This window comes from Taudactylus pleione, unplaced genomic scaffold (genome assembly GCF_031769625.1).
Source record: "Taudactylus pleione unplaced genomic scaffold, aTauple2 ptg001103l, whole genome shotgun sequence".
Classification (NCBI taxonomy): Eukaryota; Metazoa; Chordata; class Amphibia; order Anura; family Myobatrachidae; genus Taudactylus; species Taudactylus pleione.
Genome location: NW_028285504.1, coordinates 762,675 through 780,141, shown reverse-complemented (window position 1 = coordinate 780,141; position 17,467 = coordinate 762,675). Strand labels below are relative to the sequence as shown.

Below are 17,467 nucleotides of genomic sequence, written 5' to 3'. Positions count from 1 at the left end.
GTGGTAACTCTTATGCAGTGCCCCTTAAATAGTGGCCCCAGTTGTAGTCTCCCCCCTATGCAGTACCCCCAGTATTGCCCTTTATATAGAGCCCCCAACAGTGGTCCCCCGATGCAGTGCCGCCAGTGGTAGTCCCCTCCCCCCTATGCAGTTCCCCTAGTAGTAGTCCCCTCCCCCTATGCAGTGCCCCTAGTAGTAGTACCCTCCCCTTGTAGTGCCCCTAATAGTAGTCCCCCCTTGTAGTGCCCCCCCTTGTAGTGCCCAGTAGTAATAGTCCCCCCCTTGTAGTGATTTCCCCTTGTAGTGCCCCAGTAGTAGTCCCCCACCCTTGTAGTGCCCCCAGTAGTGATCTCCCCCTTGTAGTGCCCCCAGTAGTGGTCTCCCCTCTTGTAGGGCCCCCAGTAGTGGTCTCCCCCCTTGTAGTGCCCCCCCCCCGCTCCAGTGGACACACATAATGAAAAAAAATAAACACTTACCTGAATCCCCACTCCCGCCGCCGCCATCTGCTCCTCCGTCTGTCCTCCCAGGCCGGCCCGCTCTGCATTATGGGAGAGACGTCATGACGTCTCTCCCATTAACCACTGCAGGAGCCGGAAGATGGTGCGGCTCCGGCAGTGGGTGCAGCAGCAGTCAGTGAGAGTCTGACAGACTCTCATTGGCTGCTACTTAAAACAAACACACAGCTGCTGGTGCCTGTGTGTTTGTCAGTCACTGTGTAGCGCTGACCGAACTCAGGGCCTGATTCAGAGCCGGACGCTATTTGCGTTCGCTCGTCCAGAAAAAAGGGGCTGGCTATTTAAATTAACCGTTCGCTCTTTGCGGTCTGTTCACGCCTCTATGTCTGAACGAGCGAACAAAACATGCGAACGTAATTTTCAAAAAAAAAAGCCCCCTGGCCGCTCGCATCATACATCATGTCCGCTATTTATTAGATTAATCGAGTACATCGGACGGCGTATGAACTGCTCGCTATTCTTGTAGTTGGATTTTCCTACCACTATATTGCGAGCAGTTCTGACTATAAAACAACCAAGTGACGTGGTCGATGACGCTGTTTTAGTAATTATGCACACCCATTAAACTCCCGTTTTGACCGTTTAGCACGCCTGCGTTCGGATCTCCACTCCCCGTTTTCAAGCACCTTCCCCTGTTACCACCCACAAACGCCTCCTCCTGTCACTCAAAATAGCAGGCATTCGCTATTTAGCGAGCACACGATTTTCAGCCGCACTGACTGGTTCGCGCATGCGTATTAAAATCCGTACGCATGCGCAGTTGTGCGAACATCGGTCGGAACGAACGAGCGGCCGCTTACGAGCGGCTCTGAATCAGGTCCACAGTTTGGCAGGATAATCACACTTTTTAGCAGAGCAGCGATGAATAGACGCTGTGCACATGCATGCAGCAGCGCTGGGCATGCCCCCCTGTGTGCTGAAAACAGGGATGTGGCTCGCAGGGACGGCATTTCATATGAGGCCTTGTCCCCTGTCAGAAGGCCATACCCCTTTTTTGGGCAGGTGCGCCTTCAGCAGAAAGTTCCAAGAACTTGGGAGGTATAATTTTGGCAAATCCAAAACACGGAGGTCCACGTACATCTCTGCCATAAATAGCATAACTGATCATCCCCCATTGAGATCTCTGAAGGCTGTATCACTAAGACATTTTTAAAAACTCTGTGAAATCGCAAATTACACTCCAGTTTTCTTTTCTAGAAGAAGGGTGAAGAGAAAAAAATTATCTTCTCCTTCTAATGTACTAAAGAAAATAAATGTTATGATTACTAAATAGAGGTGTAGTAACTGTACAGAAAAAGCAGGATCCATTCTAAATAATATACACAAATAAATACGGAGCCACACTAAACTCACATACCCAGAAAAAAAGCTAGATCCACACTAGGGGTCTCATTCAGACCCGCTCGCAAGCAGGTCGATGTTGGGCTCTGCACACGCGCAGCGGCGCGAGAGAGAAACTCTCTCGCTCCGGGTCTCACTACAAAAGGGACGGCTGTCGATGGTGATCGACAGCTCGCCCCATTTTGTAGGCATGGCGGGGGGGTGGCTTCACAAACAGAGGCATTCCCAAACGAACGCCTGCCGTTTGTGGTTGGCCCCACTGACATCATCATCTCTGGGGCTTGCGGCAGATGAGACCCTACCACAAGGGTCTCATCGCAAGCCCCGATAGTCGCGATGGTCTTTACCATTGCGACCATCAACCTGGCCGCTCGCTAAAGCTGTGTGTGGTCACCCACAGCTTAGCGAGCGGCCAGGAGGCGGGCTCTTTTTAGAGATGCAGCCGCCCTCATTCAGAGCGAGCGCTCGCATTTTGCGAGCGGCTCTGAATGAGGTCCTAAATGCATCCACACTGCTGGATCTTAGCTACAAAATATACTGAAAATTCAGATGCAGCAGATTTCAAATGCGTTCAATGGAATGTAGTAATTTAGTTGACACAATGACACCCTATTTACTCCTTACGTCTCTCTTAAGTATATTCTTATGCCTATCCCAAGCGTGTTTAAATTGTTCCACCGTTTTAGCTCCAACCACCTCTGATGGGAGGCTATTCCACTTATCCACTACCCTTTCTGTGAAGTCATTTTTCCTCAAATTTCCTCTGAGCCTCCCTCCCTCCAGTGTCAGTGCATGTCCTCGTGTTCTTGTGCATCTCTTCCTTTTAAGAATGCTTCCCTCCTGTACCTTGTTAAAATCCTTCATGTATTTGAAAGTTTCTATCATGTCCCCCGTTTCCCTTCTCTGTTCCAAACTATACATATTAAGATATTTTAGTCTTTCCGGGTAAGTTCTGTGCTGTAGGCCATGCACCATTTTAGTTGCCCTTCTTTGTACGATCTCTAATGTGTCTATATCCTTCTGGAGATATGGCCTCCAGAACTGAACACAGTATTCTAGATGAGGACGTACCAATGACCTATACAGTGGCATTATCACTTCTTTCTTTCTGCTACTGATTCCTCTCCCTATGCAACCAAGCATCTGGCTTGCCTTCCTCAATGATTGGTGCATTGCTTGCCTGCCTTCTAGTCATCTGAAATGGTGCCTCCTAAATCCCTTTCCTCCTCTGTATTTTCCATTATAGTGTCCTTGATACTATATGTAGCCTTTAGGTTACTGAGACCCAAGTGCATGATTTTGCATTTTTTGACATTAAACTGTAGTTGACATGTTCATGTCCATTCCTCTAGTCCAGTAGCGGCTCCAGGCACGGGCAAGCCGGTCCATCACCCGGAGCGCTACTGTATCCGGAGGGCGCAGAAAACGCCCACCTCCCTCCCAGCACTATAGGACATATTTAAGCTCAGGGGGGAGGGAGCGGAGGAGAGAAGGGGCGGCAACACAGGACGGCGCTGGGCGCAGCACAGCCTAGCGCCGGCCCTGCTCTAGTCTACCCAGATCCTCAGTCATTTGTTTTACCACTCCTGGTGTGCCTACCCTGTTGGATTCTTTTGTGTCATCTGCAAAAAGGCATAACTTTCCCTTCAATACCATTTGCAATATCACAAACATAGACATTAAAGAGCGCTGGTCCAAGTACAGATCCCTGGGGTACTGTACAGGTAACCTTTCCCTCCCGTGAATACACTCCATTTACTACAATTCTCTGTTTCCTATCCTGCAACCAAGATCTCATCCATTCAACAGTCATAGAATCCAATCCCAAACTTTCCAGTTTGTTTATCAATCTGAGATGCAAGCTCGTGTCAAAGCCTTACTAAAGTCTAGATAAGCTACATTTACGCACCCCCTTGATCTATTACTTTTGCCACCCAGTCAAAAAAAAAATCAATAAGATTTGTTTGGCATGATCTCCCCTGAGTAAATCCATGCTGCTTGGGATCCTGTAAGTTGTTGGATTTGATATATTCCATCACTCTTTCTTTTAATAGTGTTCCCATTATTTTTCCCACTACTGATGAGAACCTCATTTCCTGTGAGGCCATGCCTTGTGTTGTGAGGCCATGCCCCCTTTTCAAGTCGCAGGCCTAAATCCCAATCTCCCTCTCTACAAAGTTGGGAGCTATGTTAGCTTAATGTGGTGGAACCTTCAGATGCAAAGAGAACTATGTGGAAAATCAGAAAAATAATATTGTGTGTACCATTTATTAAAATGTTAAGGGGCTCCTATTTAACAATCATTGTTAAATAGGCCCCTTAACATTTTAATAAATGGTCACTGTCAATCAATCTCCTGGGTGTGCCACTCCTCCTGCACCCCAAAATGTAACAAACTGAAAGCAAAATATGTAAGAAGGGGTACTGTTGTGGGCTGGGAACCATTAGACTTTTAAACTGTATTATTCATTGTGGGCCTTATGTAATAGCCTCAAACCCTCATGTAATTACAATTATTACCATAAGTAACTGACTGATATCCTCCCTCTGACTAGCACTTGCAGGTTTCAGGTGCACTCACTGCAGTGCATGCAATTTTTTTTATAAGTGCTGAGTAATTACTGTGAACAATTAAACTACATTTCCCAGAATGCTTTGTTTTACACTGAGACCATGTGATTCTCTCAGCCAATCGCTGGAAACGTATGTCCACCGTCCTTCAGTGCTTCCTGTTAGACGGGGGTTAGGAGGATATAGGGGGGCATGTAAAGATGGATGTTAAACAAGAAATACATACAGACGGGAGATGGATAATGTGCGGTAATGTATACTGTATGACAGTTATATAAAGAAGCTGGGTGGGTAATGCGGCAGCTTTAGTTCTGATTGTTTCATAAATGTTTGGATTACTTGTAATTATTGTGCATACCTCCTTATTTTCCCAGCGCGTCTTTGCATTCATTATGGCAGCATTAGATAGTAGCTATGTGCTTGTTAATATATCCAGCTAGAAGTAAATATGTCTGCAGTTGTATATGTACATTAATATGTTTATTACATGTGTTGTGAGTGCTCCCATCAGTATTTTAGTTGTTATATATATTTGAACACACCCACATAGGAACCTATTCCCTTTCATTCTGTTTTTCTGGATGCATCAAATACTTTTTTGTTTGTAGAGAATTAAATGTTATTCTATTTATGGCATAAAAAATTACTTTGCCGTTACAAACCCACCATATATAGCATATGTTAAAAGAAAATGTAAAACATACATAAATGATAACATATGGGATTTATTAAAGAAGGTATGTAATACGGTGCAATTTCAGCGTTTAAAATTTAGATTTAAAGTGGCAATTATTTAAAAGGCAAAGGGTTTGTTTTTTAAGTTATTGCCACATTAAATCTACAGGCTTAATCGCTGAGACTGACCTGGTTCACGGAAATTGCACCCTTTTACATATTACCCTGTAGGGGCCTATTCATGATGATGATTATCGTGGTCCCGTTTTATTAACATTCTATCTCGCCGCGGCTACCAGAGCAATGCATCATTGCTCTGGCACGTTGACAGCTGATGTGATATCCTTCCACATAGAGAAGGAGCGGGTTGCGATCCCAGACCAGGAGCATTCGCCATCTGAAGATGGCGAATGCTCCCGCAGTCAAGCTCCGAAAATATAATATTTTCGGAGCTTGATGAATTCTGTCCCCATAATAATGTATGGGGACAGCGGGCCATTCTGCCAGAGGAAGGTAAGCAGGAGATATCTGTGATTTACCTTCTTTGGAATGGCCCGCTAACTTAATTTTTACAATTGCAGGTGAAAATGTGCATTTTCACCTGCTTTTGTGAAAATTAAGTGGATGAATAGGCCCATCTCAGACACAACTGGATTGTTTTGGTAGGTGTTTTTGTCTAATATACAGACTATGTGAGAGAGCCCTGGGCAGCTGATAATTTGGGAAACAGGGCTTTTATTATGGGGAAAATGTGGATGTTGTGGTGCATTTGGAAGAACTGACTATGATGAAATACACGTGCTTCACTGTAGTTTGTTTGAAATTAATTGTTTTGCAGCCATGTAGCATCTGATACCATCTATGATTCAATTCACCAAGATGTTTACTCTGACAGGAAGCAGTTAAGTTGGAGAATTCCAGTTATCGCGATTTAAGCTGGGCGTTTAGTCGCGAGAACCAGCATTCTCCGACTAAAGTGCTGGCCGTGAGGCTGTTAGCGCTGCGCTATTACGGAAAACAGCCTCGCGGCCGTAACTTGAGTCGGATTTCTCCTCGCGAGAAGAAGTCATTAGTCGCACTGAATTGAATAGCTATGGGAGCATCCTCCTGGTGCTATTCAATTCCCGTTGAATTGAATCTCCCCCCGTCCTGTCTGTAACAGTAATAAGACTTTGGGAATATGATTGTATTTGCACAGCATTCAGACATGGACAGATTTGTTGGTACCCTTATAGCTAATGGAAACAATGCTTCATTCCTCCTAAGAACTTATGAAATTAAAACCTACTTTTATACCTGGAGATGTGGTTTACATCCCGGCGGACGAGGTGCCGGTGGTCAATATGCCGACGCTGGAATACCGCCACCGGACAAAATACCGAAGCCAGTATCCACTTACGCATCAGTATGTCAGCGTCGGAATCCCGACTGCCGGCATGCCAACTGTAAGACACCGGACGCAGGTAAATATTAGCCGTGGGGGGGTTAGGCTTAGGCATCCTGGGGGAAACTTAGGGTTAGGCACCCCCCGGGAGTGTTGGGGTTAGGTTGTGGGGAGGGGGGGGGTTTAGGCACCATTGGGGGGTGGTTAGGGTTAGGCACACCCCCGGGATACTTAGGATGTGTGGAAGGGGGGTTAGGGTTAGACACCACTGGGGTGGGGGGGCGGGGGGGTTAGGTTTAGGAACCACAAAAGGAGGGTTAAGGGAGGGGGGGGGGTAGAGGGGAGGGATAGTATACTTACCAGCCAGTTGGGATTCTGTTGTAGCCGGGTTTCCAGGGTCGGGATTTGAACCGGCGGATGGTATTTCATACCCATTCTGTATGCCACAGCATGCCTTTGCCATGCCATGTAGAATAAAGCAAAGAAACTCCAAAAAGAGATGCATTATTGCTTATTCTACAAAGATATTCTAAAAATGGCCTGGACAGATTTGTTGGTGCCCCCTAGAAATGATAATAAATACTTGGATTATAGTGATATTTCAAACTAATTTCTTTTTATTTATATATATATATATTTTTTTTTTTTTATTAAAGTCTGCAGAAGTAATGCAGTGCATACACTCATATACCACAAAAATATTATGTTCACACTATCAAGGCAGGAGTGAAATGGACAAAAAGTTGCAGCTTGCATTAAAAAATACAAAATTATCAACAGAAATCAAGTACAAAAATTAAGATCAGCTTGGTCCATTAACACCAGCCAATAAATAGGCATATATCTTCAGCTTGTGGCATTGAGATAAAGACTTCATCACTATTTTCTCTTTTTCAAACCAGTATAAGAATAACAGAAAAAATACGGTAGTAACTTCAATAGTAATGAGGGAAATAGACAGATAGAAAAGGGTAAGGGGGAGGGAAAGAAGAAATGAGCCATGCATGCCCAGGCCCAAGACTCCAAGACCATCACTGTCTTTTAAGTCTATAGCTGCATACACACACAACGATTGAGTTAATAAACGATTTTAGTAAATGATTTTCTACCTTGAAAAAATGAACTAAAATCGTTTACTAAAGTTGTTCATTTACTATGTTCATTTAAATGTAATGAACGATTTTTATGAACTACAAACGATTTTTGCATATTAACTTAATGAAAATCGTTGAGTTGACAAGTCTGACTGAACTACAAACGTGAACGCGTATGAACAATTATCGTTCATCGTTTGACTCAGAAAGTGAACGATTTTTCAAACGATTATCGTTAAATGATAAGAGGATACATTTTTTTTTTAGCTACAGCCAAAATAATAACAATAGTTTTTTTTATAACTTAGAAACTCTAGTTGTTCTCGAAATGTATCCCAACACTGCCCATTCTGGGCGTTAATAGAAGATAATTAACTAAGTCAGCTAACGCAAACTGTTTCACTTCTATCCAAAATCTCTTAATGACCTTACAGTCCCATAGTCAGTGATATAAAGCTACCTCCAAATGGTGCATTGTGGACATGCAGAGGAGGTTGCGATACCGATAAGGTGACAACGCTTGGGAGAAAGATAACCTCTCTAAAATAGTTTGTAGAACATCTCCCTATACGTCATAGCAGTGATCGTTCAAAGGGAATATTGAAGAGTGCGCAAAATGTTAGCCTCCGTTAGATCCAGAAAGCAGGTCTGCCATTTAGTAATGCCCGACGTGGTGAATGTTCACATAAAGTAAGGAAGTCTTAGGCCCGTATTCAATTAGGAGCGAAAAGTCAGTTGCCGGACTTTTCGCTGTCTTCGGGGCTTTTCTGTGCGAAAAAGTATCGCATGTGTCCCCGCGTATCCCCATATTCAATTACAAATCGTCGAAACCGGGATGCGGCGAAACTCAAACAGGCGAAAAGTCCTGTAGTTTTTGGGGAAATCAGCCTGACACCCCCCAAAAGATACTCTGACATGGGGGTTCACTAAGGGTACCCCCGATTAGCCCTGCTGAAGGTATTTGGGGTCTTTGAATGGTCTCAATAGGCGCTATTTTGCGTCTGTCAGCAAGTGGTGAAGAATAGCATTTTGCTACTTTTTTGCGGGAAAATAAGTATTCCCTTAAAATTTGGGGTACATGAAAATGGGTGCAAGCATATTTTAAAGTTTCTAAAGTCAAGCATTAAAAAGCGCCAAAAACTTACCTTCAGCAACCACCTGCAATCCAAAATACACCTCCCCCATACTTGCAGATGTCCCAAAATGCTATTTTGCTAATTTTTGAATTTGTACCCCCACTTAGATTTTTTTTGCCCATTTTTTCAAAGTGCTTTTTGGGGTGTCCTTTGTGGGGTTTTTTTTTTTTTTTTTTTCATGCAGTTGGCGTCGGGGGGGGAGGGGGGGATGCCCAAAGGGTGCAGGGAGGTTCCCGCAACATTGCACCCCAAAACCGAAAAAGTTTTGCCGAAAACGAAATTGAATACGGCACTTAATATGCAACAGAAAAGAGCTATAGCCCGATACGAATAGCCAGCGGACAAGAAGGCAGTATCCAACTGATTATCCCAATCCAAGGGAGACAAAAAAGATAAGACCCTACTGCTATAGTGTTGTGCCTGTAAAAAGGCTAAGTCACAAGACTGAAGGAAATCATACATGGGTTCGCAGAATACGTGCTATAGCTACAGGAATTTTGGGACCCGTTTTTTTAAACTGAGCGGGTCCTACAGGACCCGCTCAGTTTGTTCTGTGTAGCGCTGCAGCATCCAATCACCGCCGGCAGCTTCTCAACCAATCGCCGCCGGCACATTCTCCTGACTACAGCTCCCAGAATCCCCGTTGCTTGCGGCTCCCCCTCCCGCGTTCTGCAGCGTGACGTGCCGCCCGCTCCTCTCGGAGTCTAAAGGTGCCCACACATATACCGATGTGCTCACGATACGATTTTATGGCCAATTTCCTCATGAACTTTCACGGGAGCTCCCTTGCCGTCGTGATCACGATTTGGAGTTAAAAATGTCCAATCTGACTAAAGATCTATCTTGCAGCCAATGCATTGTATCCCAGATTGGCTAATCTGCCCTACAGCACGGCAGATCAGAAGATGCGATGTACGACGAGCGGGGACGCGCATCGGCATCATGCTCGTGAGTATAAACTCACGATTTGTACTTTTTTTTTTTTTTTACCCGATTCGTCGTCATCGGCCAAATCGTGTAAAATGTCACTGTGTGTGGGCACCTTTAGTTAGACAGACTCTGTCACTCTTCCTCCTATACCACCCTGTGCTCCTGGCACACTCCGGTCCCTCTCCCACACACTATGCTGCCGCAGCCCTCTACTTTCACTGCGCCTCAATGGGGATCTTGGACCTGAGGAAGGGGGAGGGGTGTCTGTGGAAATGATGGACCAAGGCAGGGAAATTGTTGGCTGTGGGTGGGAGATGTATCAGCCACAGTGCAAAACACTTAATGCCTGTTGGTGCTGCAGAAACAGGTGAACACTGTGCTGGTGGAGAGGAGCGACCTGAAAGGTGAGGACCCCTGTCCCTGGTGTTACTCACTGCCCGGCTGTGTGGCCCTTCCCCTAGTTTTATTACTGGCCCTCTGTGCGCCAGGCCTTCCCCACACCCCCCCCACTAATCCTGACTGTGTAACTGTGCATTCCTTCACTATCCAACTGTGTAGCTGTATTTCCCGTTTACCGTGACTAACTGTGTGCAGCCACCACCTTACCCCCCAGCACCTCCTTACCCCTAGCACTGCCTGTCCCTGACCTCCTCGGTACCCCCAGCCCTGCCTGTCCCTGACCTCCTCGGTACCCCCAGCCCTGCCTGTCCCTGACCTCCTCGGTACCCCCAGCCCTGCCTGTCCCTGACCTCCTCGGTACCCCCAGCCCTGCCTGTCCCTGACCTCCTCGGTACCCCCAGCCCTGCCTGTCCCTGACCTCCTCGGTACCCCCAGCCCTGCCTGTCCCTGACCTCCTTGTACCCAATAGATTGGATATACTTTTGTATCCTCCCTACACCCAGCAGTCCCTAACCTCCTCCTTGCCGCCAGTACTGCCCCAGATATCTACACTTGCCCCCTCCCTACACCCAGCACTGCCTGTCCCTAACCTCCTCCTTGCCCCAGCTGCTATCTATCCTTACCCCCTCCCTACCCTTACTTAGTACTGCCTGCCCCTAACCGCTTCCTTATCCCAGTACTACCTCAGGTGCAATCTACCCTTGCACCTTTACTACCCCCACTACTACCTGCCCCTAGCATTGTCACAACTACGGTCTGCGCTAACTCCCTATCTAGCACCAGCTTTACCCCCAGCTCTACCTCTACTGCTGATTGTCCTTAACCCCCTCTATCCCAACTGCTAACTGCCCCCAGTTCTGTCCAAACTGCTGCCTGCCCTCACCCCACATAATATGTAATGGGACCCAAAACAGTGGAGTAGAATCACGATTTTTGAAAGTGAGGGATCCCTGGGACCCACAATTTTTTTTAGCTGACCACTATCACTGCATACTGTGTGTGTATGTCTGCTCAAACGTTAACAGATGCTTGAGCGAGGAATTGGGGAAATGTCTGAATGTGCGGTGTGCCCTGAGAATCCCTCCTCCGGAAAGGGTGTGCAGCAGACCTGTTCTAAAAGTCAAAGTAATACAGGTGGCGCTTATAAGACACCAGACATTTAGTGAGTAATAAATGTGCCCGTTTATTAGCTACACAATAATACTAAAAATACATATTCTAAAAGCAGTAAATGCACACAATAAGCTGTTAGCGCTTCGCAATAAAAATAACATAGACTTATGTCAGTAATAGCTGGCAAGTGAGTTTAATTCGATAATTACTGTTTCCACATGGAATAGATTGAAATGGCGGTGGCTGTTTAGCCTCCGGTTCAAATCTCGACAGCGGCTGCCCGACAGGATGAAAATCCCGACAGAGGCAGGTAAGTATGGTAACCTCCTCTCCCCTTGAAAGCGCAAAGGAGAGAGCTGTCTGAGGAGGTCGCTTTCAAGTTATTTCAGAAAAAAATATGGGTTCTAATTTTTTTCGCTGAAGAGTACCAACAAATTTGTCTGTCTGTACACTGGATAAAAAGAAACATGATCCATTTTGTCTGTATTTTGAACACTTTATAGCTGACTTTTTTATGTTTCTCATTGTGCAAAAAAAGCTATTGAGGGTAGTTCCTGTGCCCACTGTTTTTACTCTTCAGGAAACAACTTGTCATCTTGGCTTGTAAAAAGGGCAAATATGCTGTAATCACCCTCAGAAAAAGAGAGCGGGTCATACAGGTGTAGTTGGTTGATGTTTAAACATCTAAGACGAAATTGTTTCTCACAGGAAAGAACTGTCAGCGGCCTGAAGAGAACAATTTTGAAGGAGACCAGGTGCAGTTTCTCCCTGTGGCTTACATGGAGCATGTAAAAAAGGAGATATCCTCTTCTGGAAAGAGGAAGGAGGTAATTTCTCTGATATAGTTACAGGGAAGTCAGTGATGTGTGCGAATCCTGTGATGTTTTGCACTGCTTATGCTCCATAGCTGAGCGCACACAACTGCATCTAGTGGCTATTCATATCTGTACACCTCAGTACTATCTCCACTTGCAGCTGAAGAGGAGAAACTGTGTGGTAAAGGGGCGTTTACACATAGTTTAGTGATTGTATGTCAGGCACTTGTCAGACTGCTTTCTTGCACCGGGTATAGGGCTTGGGCGTATGCTTACAATGATGGCTATTTCCACAACCGGATGAATCTGTCTATGCGGTCACGTAAGTGTACAATTTTTCATGTGGTGAATATCCATATTTCATTCCATGCACAGAACTAAATGCGTCTCTTCCCCCACTACAGGCTAGTTACGCCTACCTAAACTTACATACACTTGTTTTGGGAATCATGTGCGTTGCAAAAAAAAAAAAAAAACTACATTTGCTCGACAAATGGATGTGTTCAATATCTGAATGAACTTGGTCTACCAGATTATTTATTAGTTGTTATTTTTGTATTTGCTTAATTATCTGTTTCATTAAGAAAATATTTGTAAAGTTGTGTGGACCTTTGTATATGTGCAGATGCAGATCCACTTTGAAGATATCGTTGTGTATTTCACTAAAGAAGAGTGGGAAAGTCTGGAAGAGCCATGGCAGATTCTTTACAAAGAAGTGATGATGGAGAATTATCAAAACTTCCTGTCGTTGGGTGGGTCTGAATACCGATCGCTGTTTAATTGTAATTTGTATCAACACTGTTTATTAATAACAAGAGATATGGTAAGAACTTACCTTTGTTATCTCTGTTTCTACGAAGTCCATAGGGTCCACAGGGTTGACCTTGGGGTATAGGTTGGGAACCAAATCCGGGCACCACGCAGTTAAAGCTTTTAGCTCCCAGGATGCACTTGGGTCCACTCTCCCTATAACCCCGCCCCCCAGCCAGAGGCACCTCAGATTGTAAGTAGCCAAAGGCCGGAGGAGGAGAGAAAAAGAGAGAGAAAACTGGAACACTCTAGAACCATACTCACAGAAAAGGAGACGGGAAGCCGGTGACCAGTAACACAGCCCATATGAAGCCAGGTGCGTCAGGGCGGGCGCCCTGTGGACCCTATGGACTTCGTAGAAACAGAGATAACAAAGGTAAGTTCTTACCATATCTCTTGTTTTCTACTTCAGGGTCCATAGGGGGTCCACAGGGTTGACCTTGGGGATGTCCCAAAGCAGTTCAACCAAGGGTGGGGACGCTCCTGTGCTGAGAGGAGAATCCGTCGCCAAAAAGGAAGCATCCTGAGAGGCAAAGGAAACCAATGCCTAGAACCTTAAAAAGGTATGGACAGAAGACCACGTGGACACCTAGTAAGGCAAAACAGCCGAGGCGCCACGACGAGCCGCCCACGAGGGTTACACGGCCCGAGAAAAAAACAAGCCTCAACGACAGAAATGCCCACCCATGGGTAGGCCCCTGAGGAAGACATACGAGGCCATCCAGTCAACATTTCATTATAGGCCGGCCATCGTTTCCTGTTAAAACCAGAAACCGCAGACCACCAATAAGGAGTCCGCTTACCATAAGGAACTTGAACGGATCACATAAAGCCAAAGAGGCCGGACCACAGTCCATGAGGCCACAACAGCCGAGAGGACTGGGAACTGAATGGCCATACCATAAGTTCCAGAATAATATGGAACCTAAAAACCACTTTAAGAAGAAACACAGGGCGAGAGCAACTCACACCCTGACATGATGCCCTCCAGAAGAGGGAGCCACATGAGAACGCTCCCCATTCAGACACTCTCCTGGTTGATTTAAACACCCTGAGAGAGAGAGAGAGCTTAAACAATAGACCATGTAATGGCTATCACAACCAGCGGTTCCATTGACTGTCCCCGGAGGGAACAGAGAACCACTACTAACTCCCCAGGAGTCCCTAGGGAGGACAAGTGGAGACATAATCCAGAAAACACTCCAAAGGATGAACTGGATACCAGAGCGGAGCAATTCCATATCTTAACCATACCGACAGTGTAGAGATCCGCACTGTCAGGAAGGCCAGGCCAAGGGTGAAACCCAAGCCAGCTGGAAGGAATGCCAGAATATCTGGAAATCCTGGACACCGGAAGATCGTATCGACAGGTACGATACCATAAGAATTATGTACGCCACAGTCCGTGGCCGATCCCAGCAAAGTCTGGCCTATCTGCTCTAAACATCTCAATGAAGACAGAGCCAGGGAAGCCCGAGGACCACAGTAGGGGCGCAGTTAAAGACAAGCGATCCAGATCCAGGGAAAAACAAGGACCCTGAGACAACAGGTCCAGATAGTGAAGCAGTAGGAACGGAGCATCGAGGAGGAGACTCCGAAAATCTTAGTACCAGTGATGTCTGGGACGACCTGGAGCCCCCAGAAGGAAAGCCCCTCCGTCTCGAATTAAACTTCCGAAGACCTCGAGGAAGAAGGGAGACCGGAGGACACAGGTACACAAAGTGGAAGGACCACTTCACTGACAAAGAGTCACTGAAGGTAGCTTCAGTACTCCTAGAGCTGGACTGTAACACCGGTAATGTGTGATCGAGTCAGAAGGCCATGGGGATCAATCCCCTCAGGGAGGCCCCCTCTGCTCACCAGGAGTTGAAACCTCTCTTGGAGAAGAGACTAGTCCCCGGGATGCACGCTGTGACGGCTGAGGAAGCCCGCTTCCCAATGGAGAGCTCCGGGAATAAACACCGCAGAGTTGGCCAGGAGAAGACCCTTGGACTATGTCAGAATGGGTGACATTCCTAACATTGCCACCCAACTACCAGTGTTGCCTAGATGGAAGCCACTGTTGTGACACTGTCGGACTGAACCTATTCAGGTTTACCGTGACAAATGGGTTAGGCCAGAGTGAAAGTCCAAGACAGCTTAAAGTATCAACAAGTTAAGTGGCAGGGCAGAAGCGACAGACGTCCAACTGCCCCGAAATGAATGCGGACCAGACACTGTCTTTAGCAAAGAACACCCTGGACGAGATGGCCATAGCCACCCGGACAGAGACCAACTCGCCTCCGGAGAAAGTATCATCGTTCGAACAGCGATCCGATGGAAAAAACTCGATCCATCTGGAGGGGAGTCAATTATGGCAAGGCCTGGAATGGAACTGAGCACATTCCACCCTACCAAAAGGTAGACACTCTGGTAGACCGCGCATCACAAAGAGTAATGACATATGTCGACTGCGTAGATAACCGCACACTCGAAGTTGAAGAGTGGAGATCTTGTCTTACGCCAGAAAAATTCTCAGATTCTGAGAATCCAGCAGTGCTCCCAGATGAAGAAAACCCTGTGAGGGATGCAGGGAGGACTTTTCCTCCGTTGACTAATTCTGTGCCGAGAAGAAGCCCCGGTTATCCTGACCTGGCGGTAAAGTACCTTGGTGATCCTGCTAAAAGCAGGAGACCGTCCAGAGAAAGGAGCATTCGGATACACTGAACAGGTGAACTGTCAGAAAATCCATAAAGCTGGTAAACCCCGGTGGAGTTGAGGACAGCCCCAAAAGGCAGAGCCCGAAACTTACAAGTGTTGCTGTGGCACAGCAAACCTGAACCCATGCTGATGAGAGGGCTCTGTATGTACCCGTAGGTACGTATCCTGAATACTCGGATATACCATAAAATCCCCAGGTTCCAAACATCGGATGATGGAACATGGACGATTCCACCTGAGTCAAGGCACCGTTGGAATCTGATTCAGGGATTTGAGACAGAGTATAGGCAAAGGAGGACCAGTCGGTCACCGCCCCAAAAAGAAAGTAGAACAACCAGTCCCTCACTGAGATAGTGAGGTTGGCCGAAATAGCTCTGCTTACCACAAAGACTGTATAGCTTTCTGGGATTGTAAGGCCCTGATCAGTTCTGAAGAAGGGCCCATGTAACAATGCCTGTGAGGAGGCTGCATGAGCAATGAGAGGCCGTTGAGAATCAGTACCTCACTCTGGAAATTCCCCAGATGTAGACCTGTCCCGTCAGGCTGAGGGTATATCCTCAGGTGTAGAAACAGGGTCGTCCGGAAGTCCAGGACTGCTCGGTACTGGATATGGTGGCCCCCGTGGAGGCCGACAGCCTAGGAAAAAACAGGCCTTTAGGCTGACCCTGAGGACAAAAAGACTTAACAGAGTTAGTCCGAATGTAGTGGGAGTAGCTAAAGACGGTATCTCCCCATTAGTGATACTGCCAATGATGCAACGATCTTGTCAAGGACAGGACCAAACAAGAACTTCCCCCTAGAAGGAGTGTGCACCTCTGCTTTCCCATAACGCAGCCATAGGGTACTGCGGCGGATACAGCCGCCGCCGAAACCCTGAAAGTTAGAAGACCGGCATCCCATGAGGTAATCCCACATATGACCACTGCATATTTTGTGAGCGGCAAAAAGATATTTGAACCTCAGACGTGTTGGAGGGGAAAAACGTCACAAAAGCATCACCATGCGATGGCCATGGTAGGACGGGCAACAGGCCCTGAAAACGAGTACATTGATTTCAGGCAAAGTTACCACCTACGGATCCGTAAAATTCGTCCAGGCCGGGATGGGAGGCGTATTAATGCCTGTAACCCGATGATTAACATACAAATCCATCCCAGAAGGGGATTTCCATTACTTGTGAGGACCCTCAGGGAATGGGAAACAGGAGGCCTTTGTGACTCCTCGTATCTGGGGACAGCCAGACTCCCGCTATGAGATCCACCCGCTGGGCAGAAAACGGGAGATGTATGATACTGGTGCAGGATCGACATTCTCTATATCCAGAATGAGCCTGGCTACCAGCCCCAAAGCAGGGATAATAATACTTGAGATCGGCTCCCCCCATGTGAGAGGGAAAGAGCCGAATATACCATCCAGTTCACGGCAGAGCCACTGGTCAGTAACCACAGGGCGTATATCACGCCAATTAGTATTTCGTATAAAACGACATCCACCAGGGTGGCCGTTGTGGTAATCCCTGCAAGGGGAATGACAGACCGATGTGGTATCGGAGGTAATTCATGTACTGTGAAAAACCCCGGCAGGGAGCGATAGTTTGTGACACAGGGGTAAATTGCAAGAAATTGCGAGATACCCCGAGTTCCAAAGGGCAGTATGGTGAAGTAACTCCAAGCGAGTGACGACAATGGGGCCCGCCCGGCGATCCTCAAAGGAGAGGATCCTGAGAAACAACGCCCTTTAAGGGGGTCGTGCAAGGGGCCCGGCACCAGATGGTGCCGCATACGTAAACCTTTCTGAGTTAAAATCCTCCGCACTAATTCCTGCAGGCTATGACTTGCAGGATAGCAATAATGGGTGCAGTATCGTGTGCAATCTCCTGGTCAGATATATCTGACTATCTTGACGGAAATATTAAGCAGCGCCATACCGGTCCTGACTGACGCTAAGATTAGCTGCAGGAACCCATTATCAGCGTACGCAACTC

The 17,467-nt window shown here is 46.7% G+C and overlaps 1 protein-coding gene across 3 annotated transcripts in view; it reads left to right on the top strand.

The window, feature by feature from the left end:
* Positions 1 to 4,508: 4,508 nt before the first annotated feature.
* LOC148453736 (uncharacterized) overlaps positions 4,509 to 17,467 on the top strand; it is a 52,296-nt gene continuing 39,337 nt past the window's right edge. The window contains exons 1-3 of one of the 3 annotated variants that reach the window (XM_088461791.1): positions 4,509 to 4,559; positions 11,867 to 11,985; positions 12,599 to 12,725. In XM_088461791.1, the coding sequence (XP_088317917.1) occupies positions 11,938 to 11,985; positions 12,599 to 12,725 (175 nt within the window). In that variant the 5' untranslated portion in view covers positions 4,509 to 4,559; positions 11,867 to 11,937. Of the gene's footprint in view, positions 4,560 to 4,593; positions 4,715 to 11,866; positions 11,986 to 12,598; positions 12,726 to 17,467 lie in introns of those variants that run through there. The other 2 variants (XM_088461790.1, XM_088461792.1) reach the window with 2 other exon arrangements.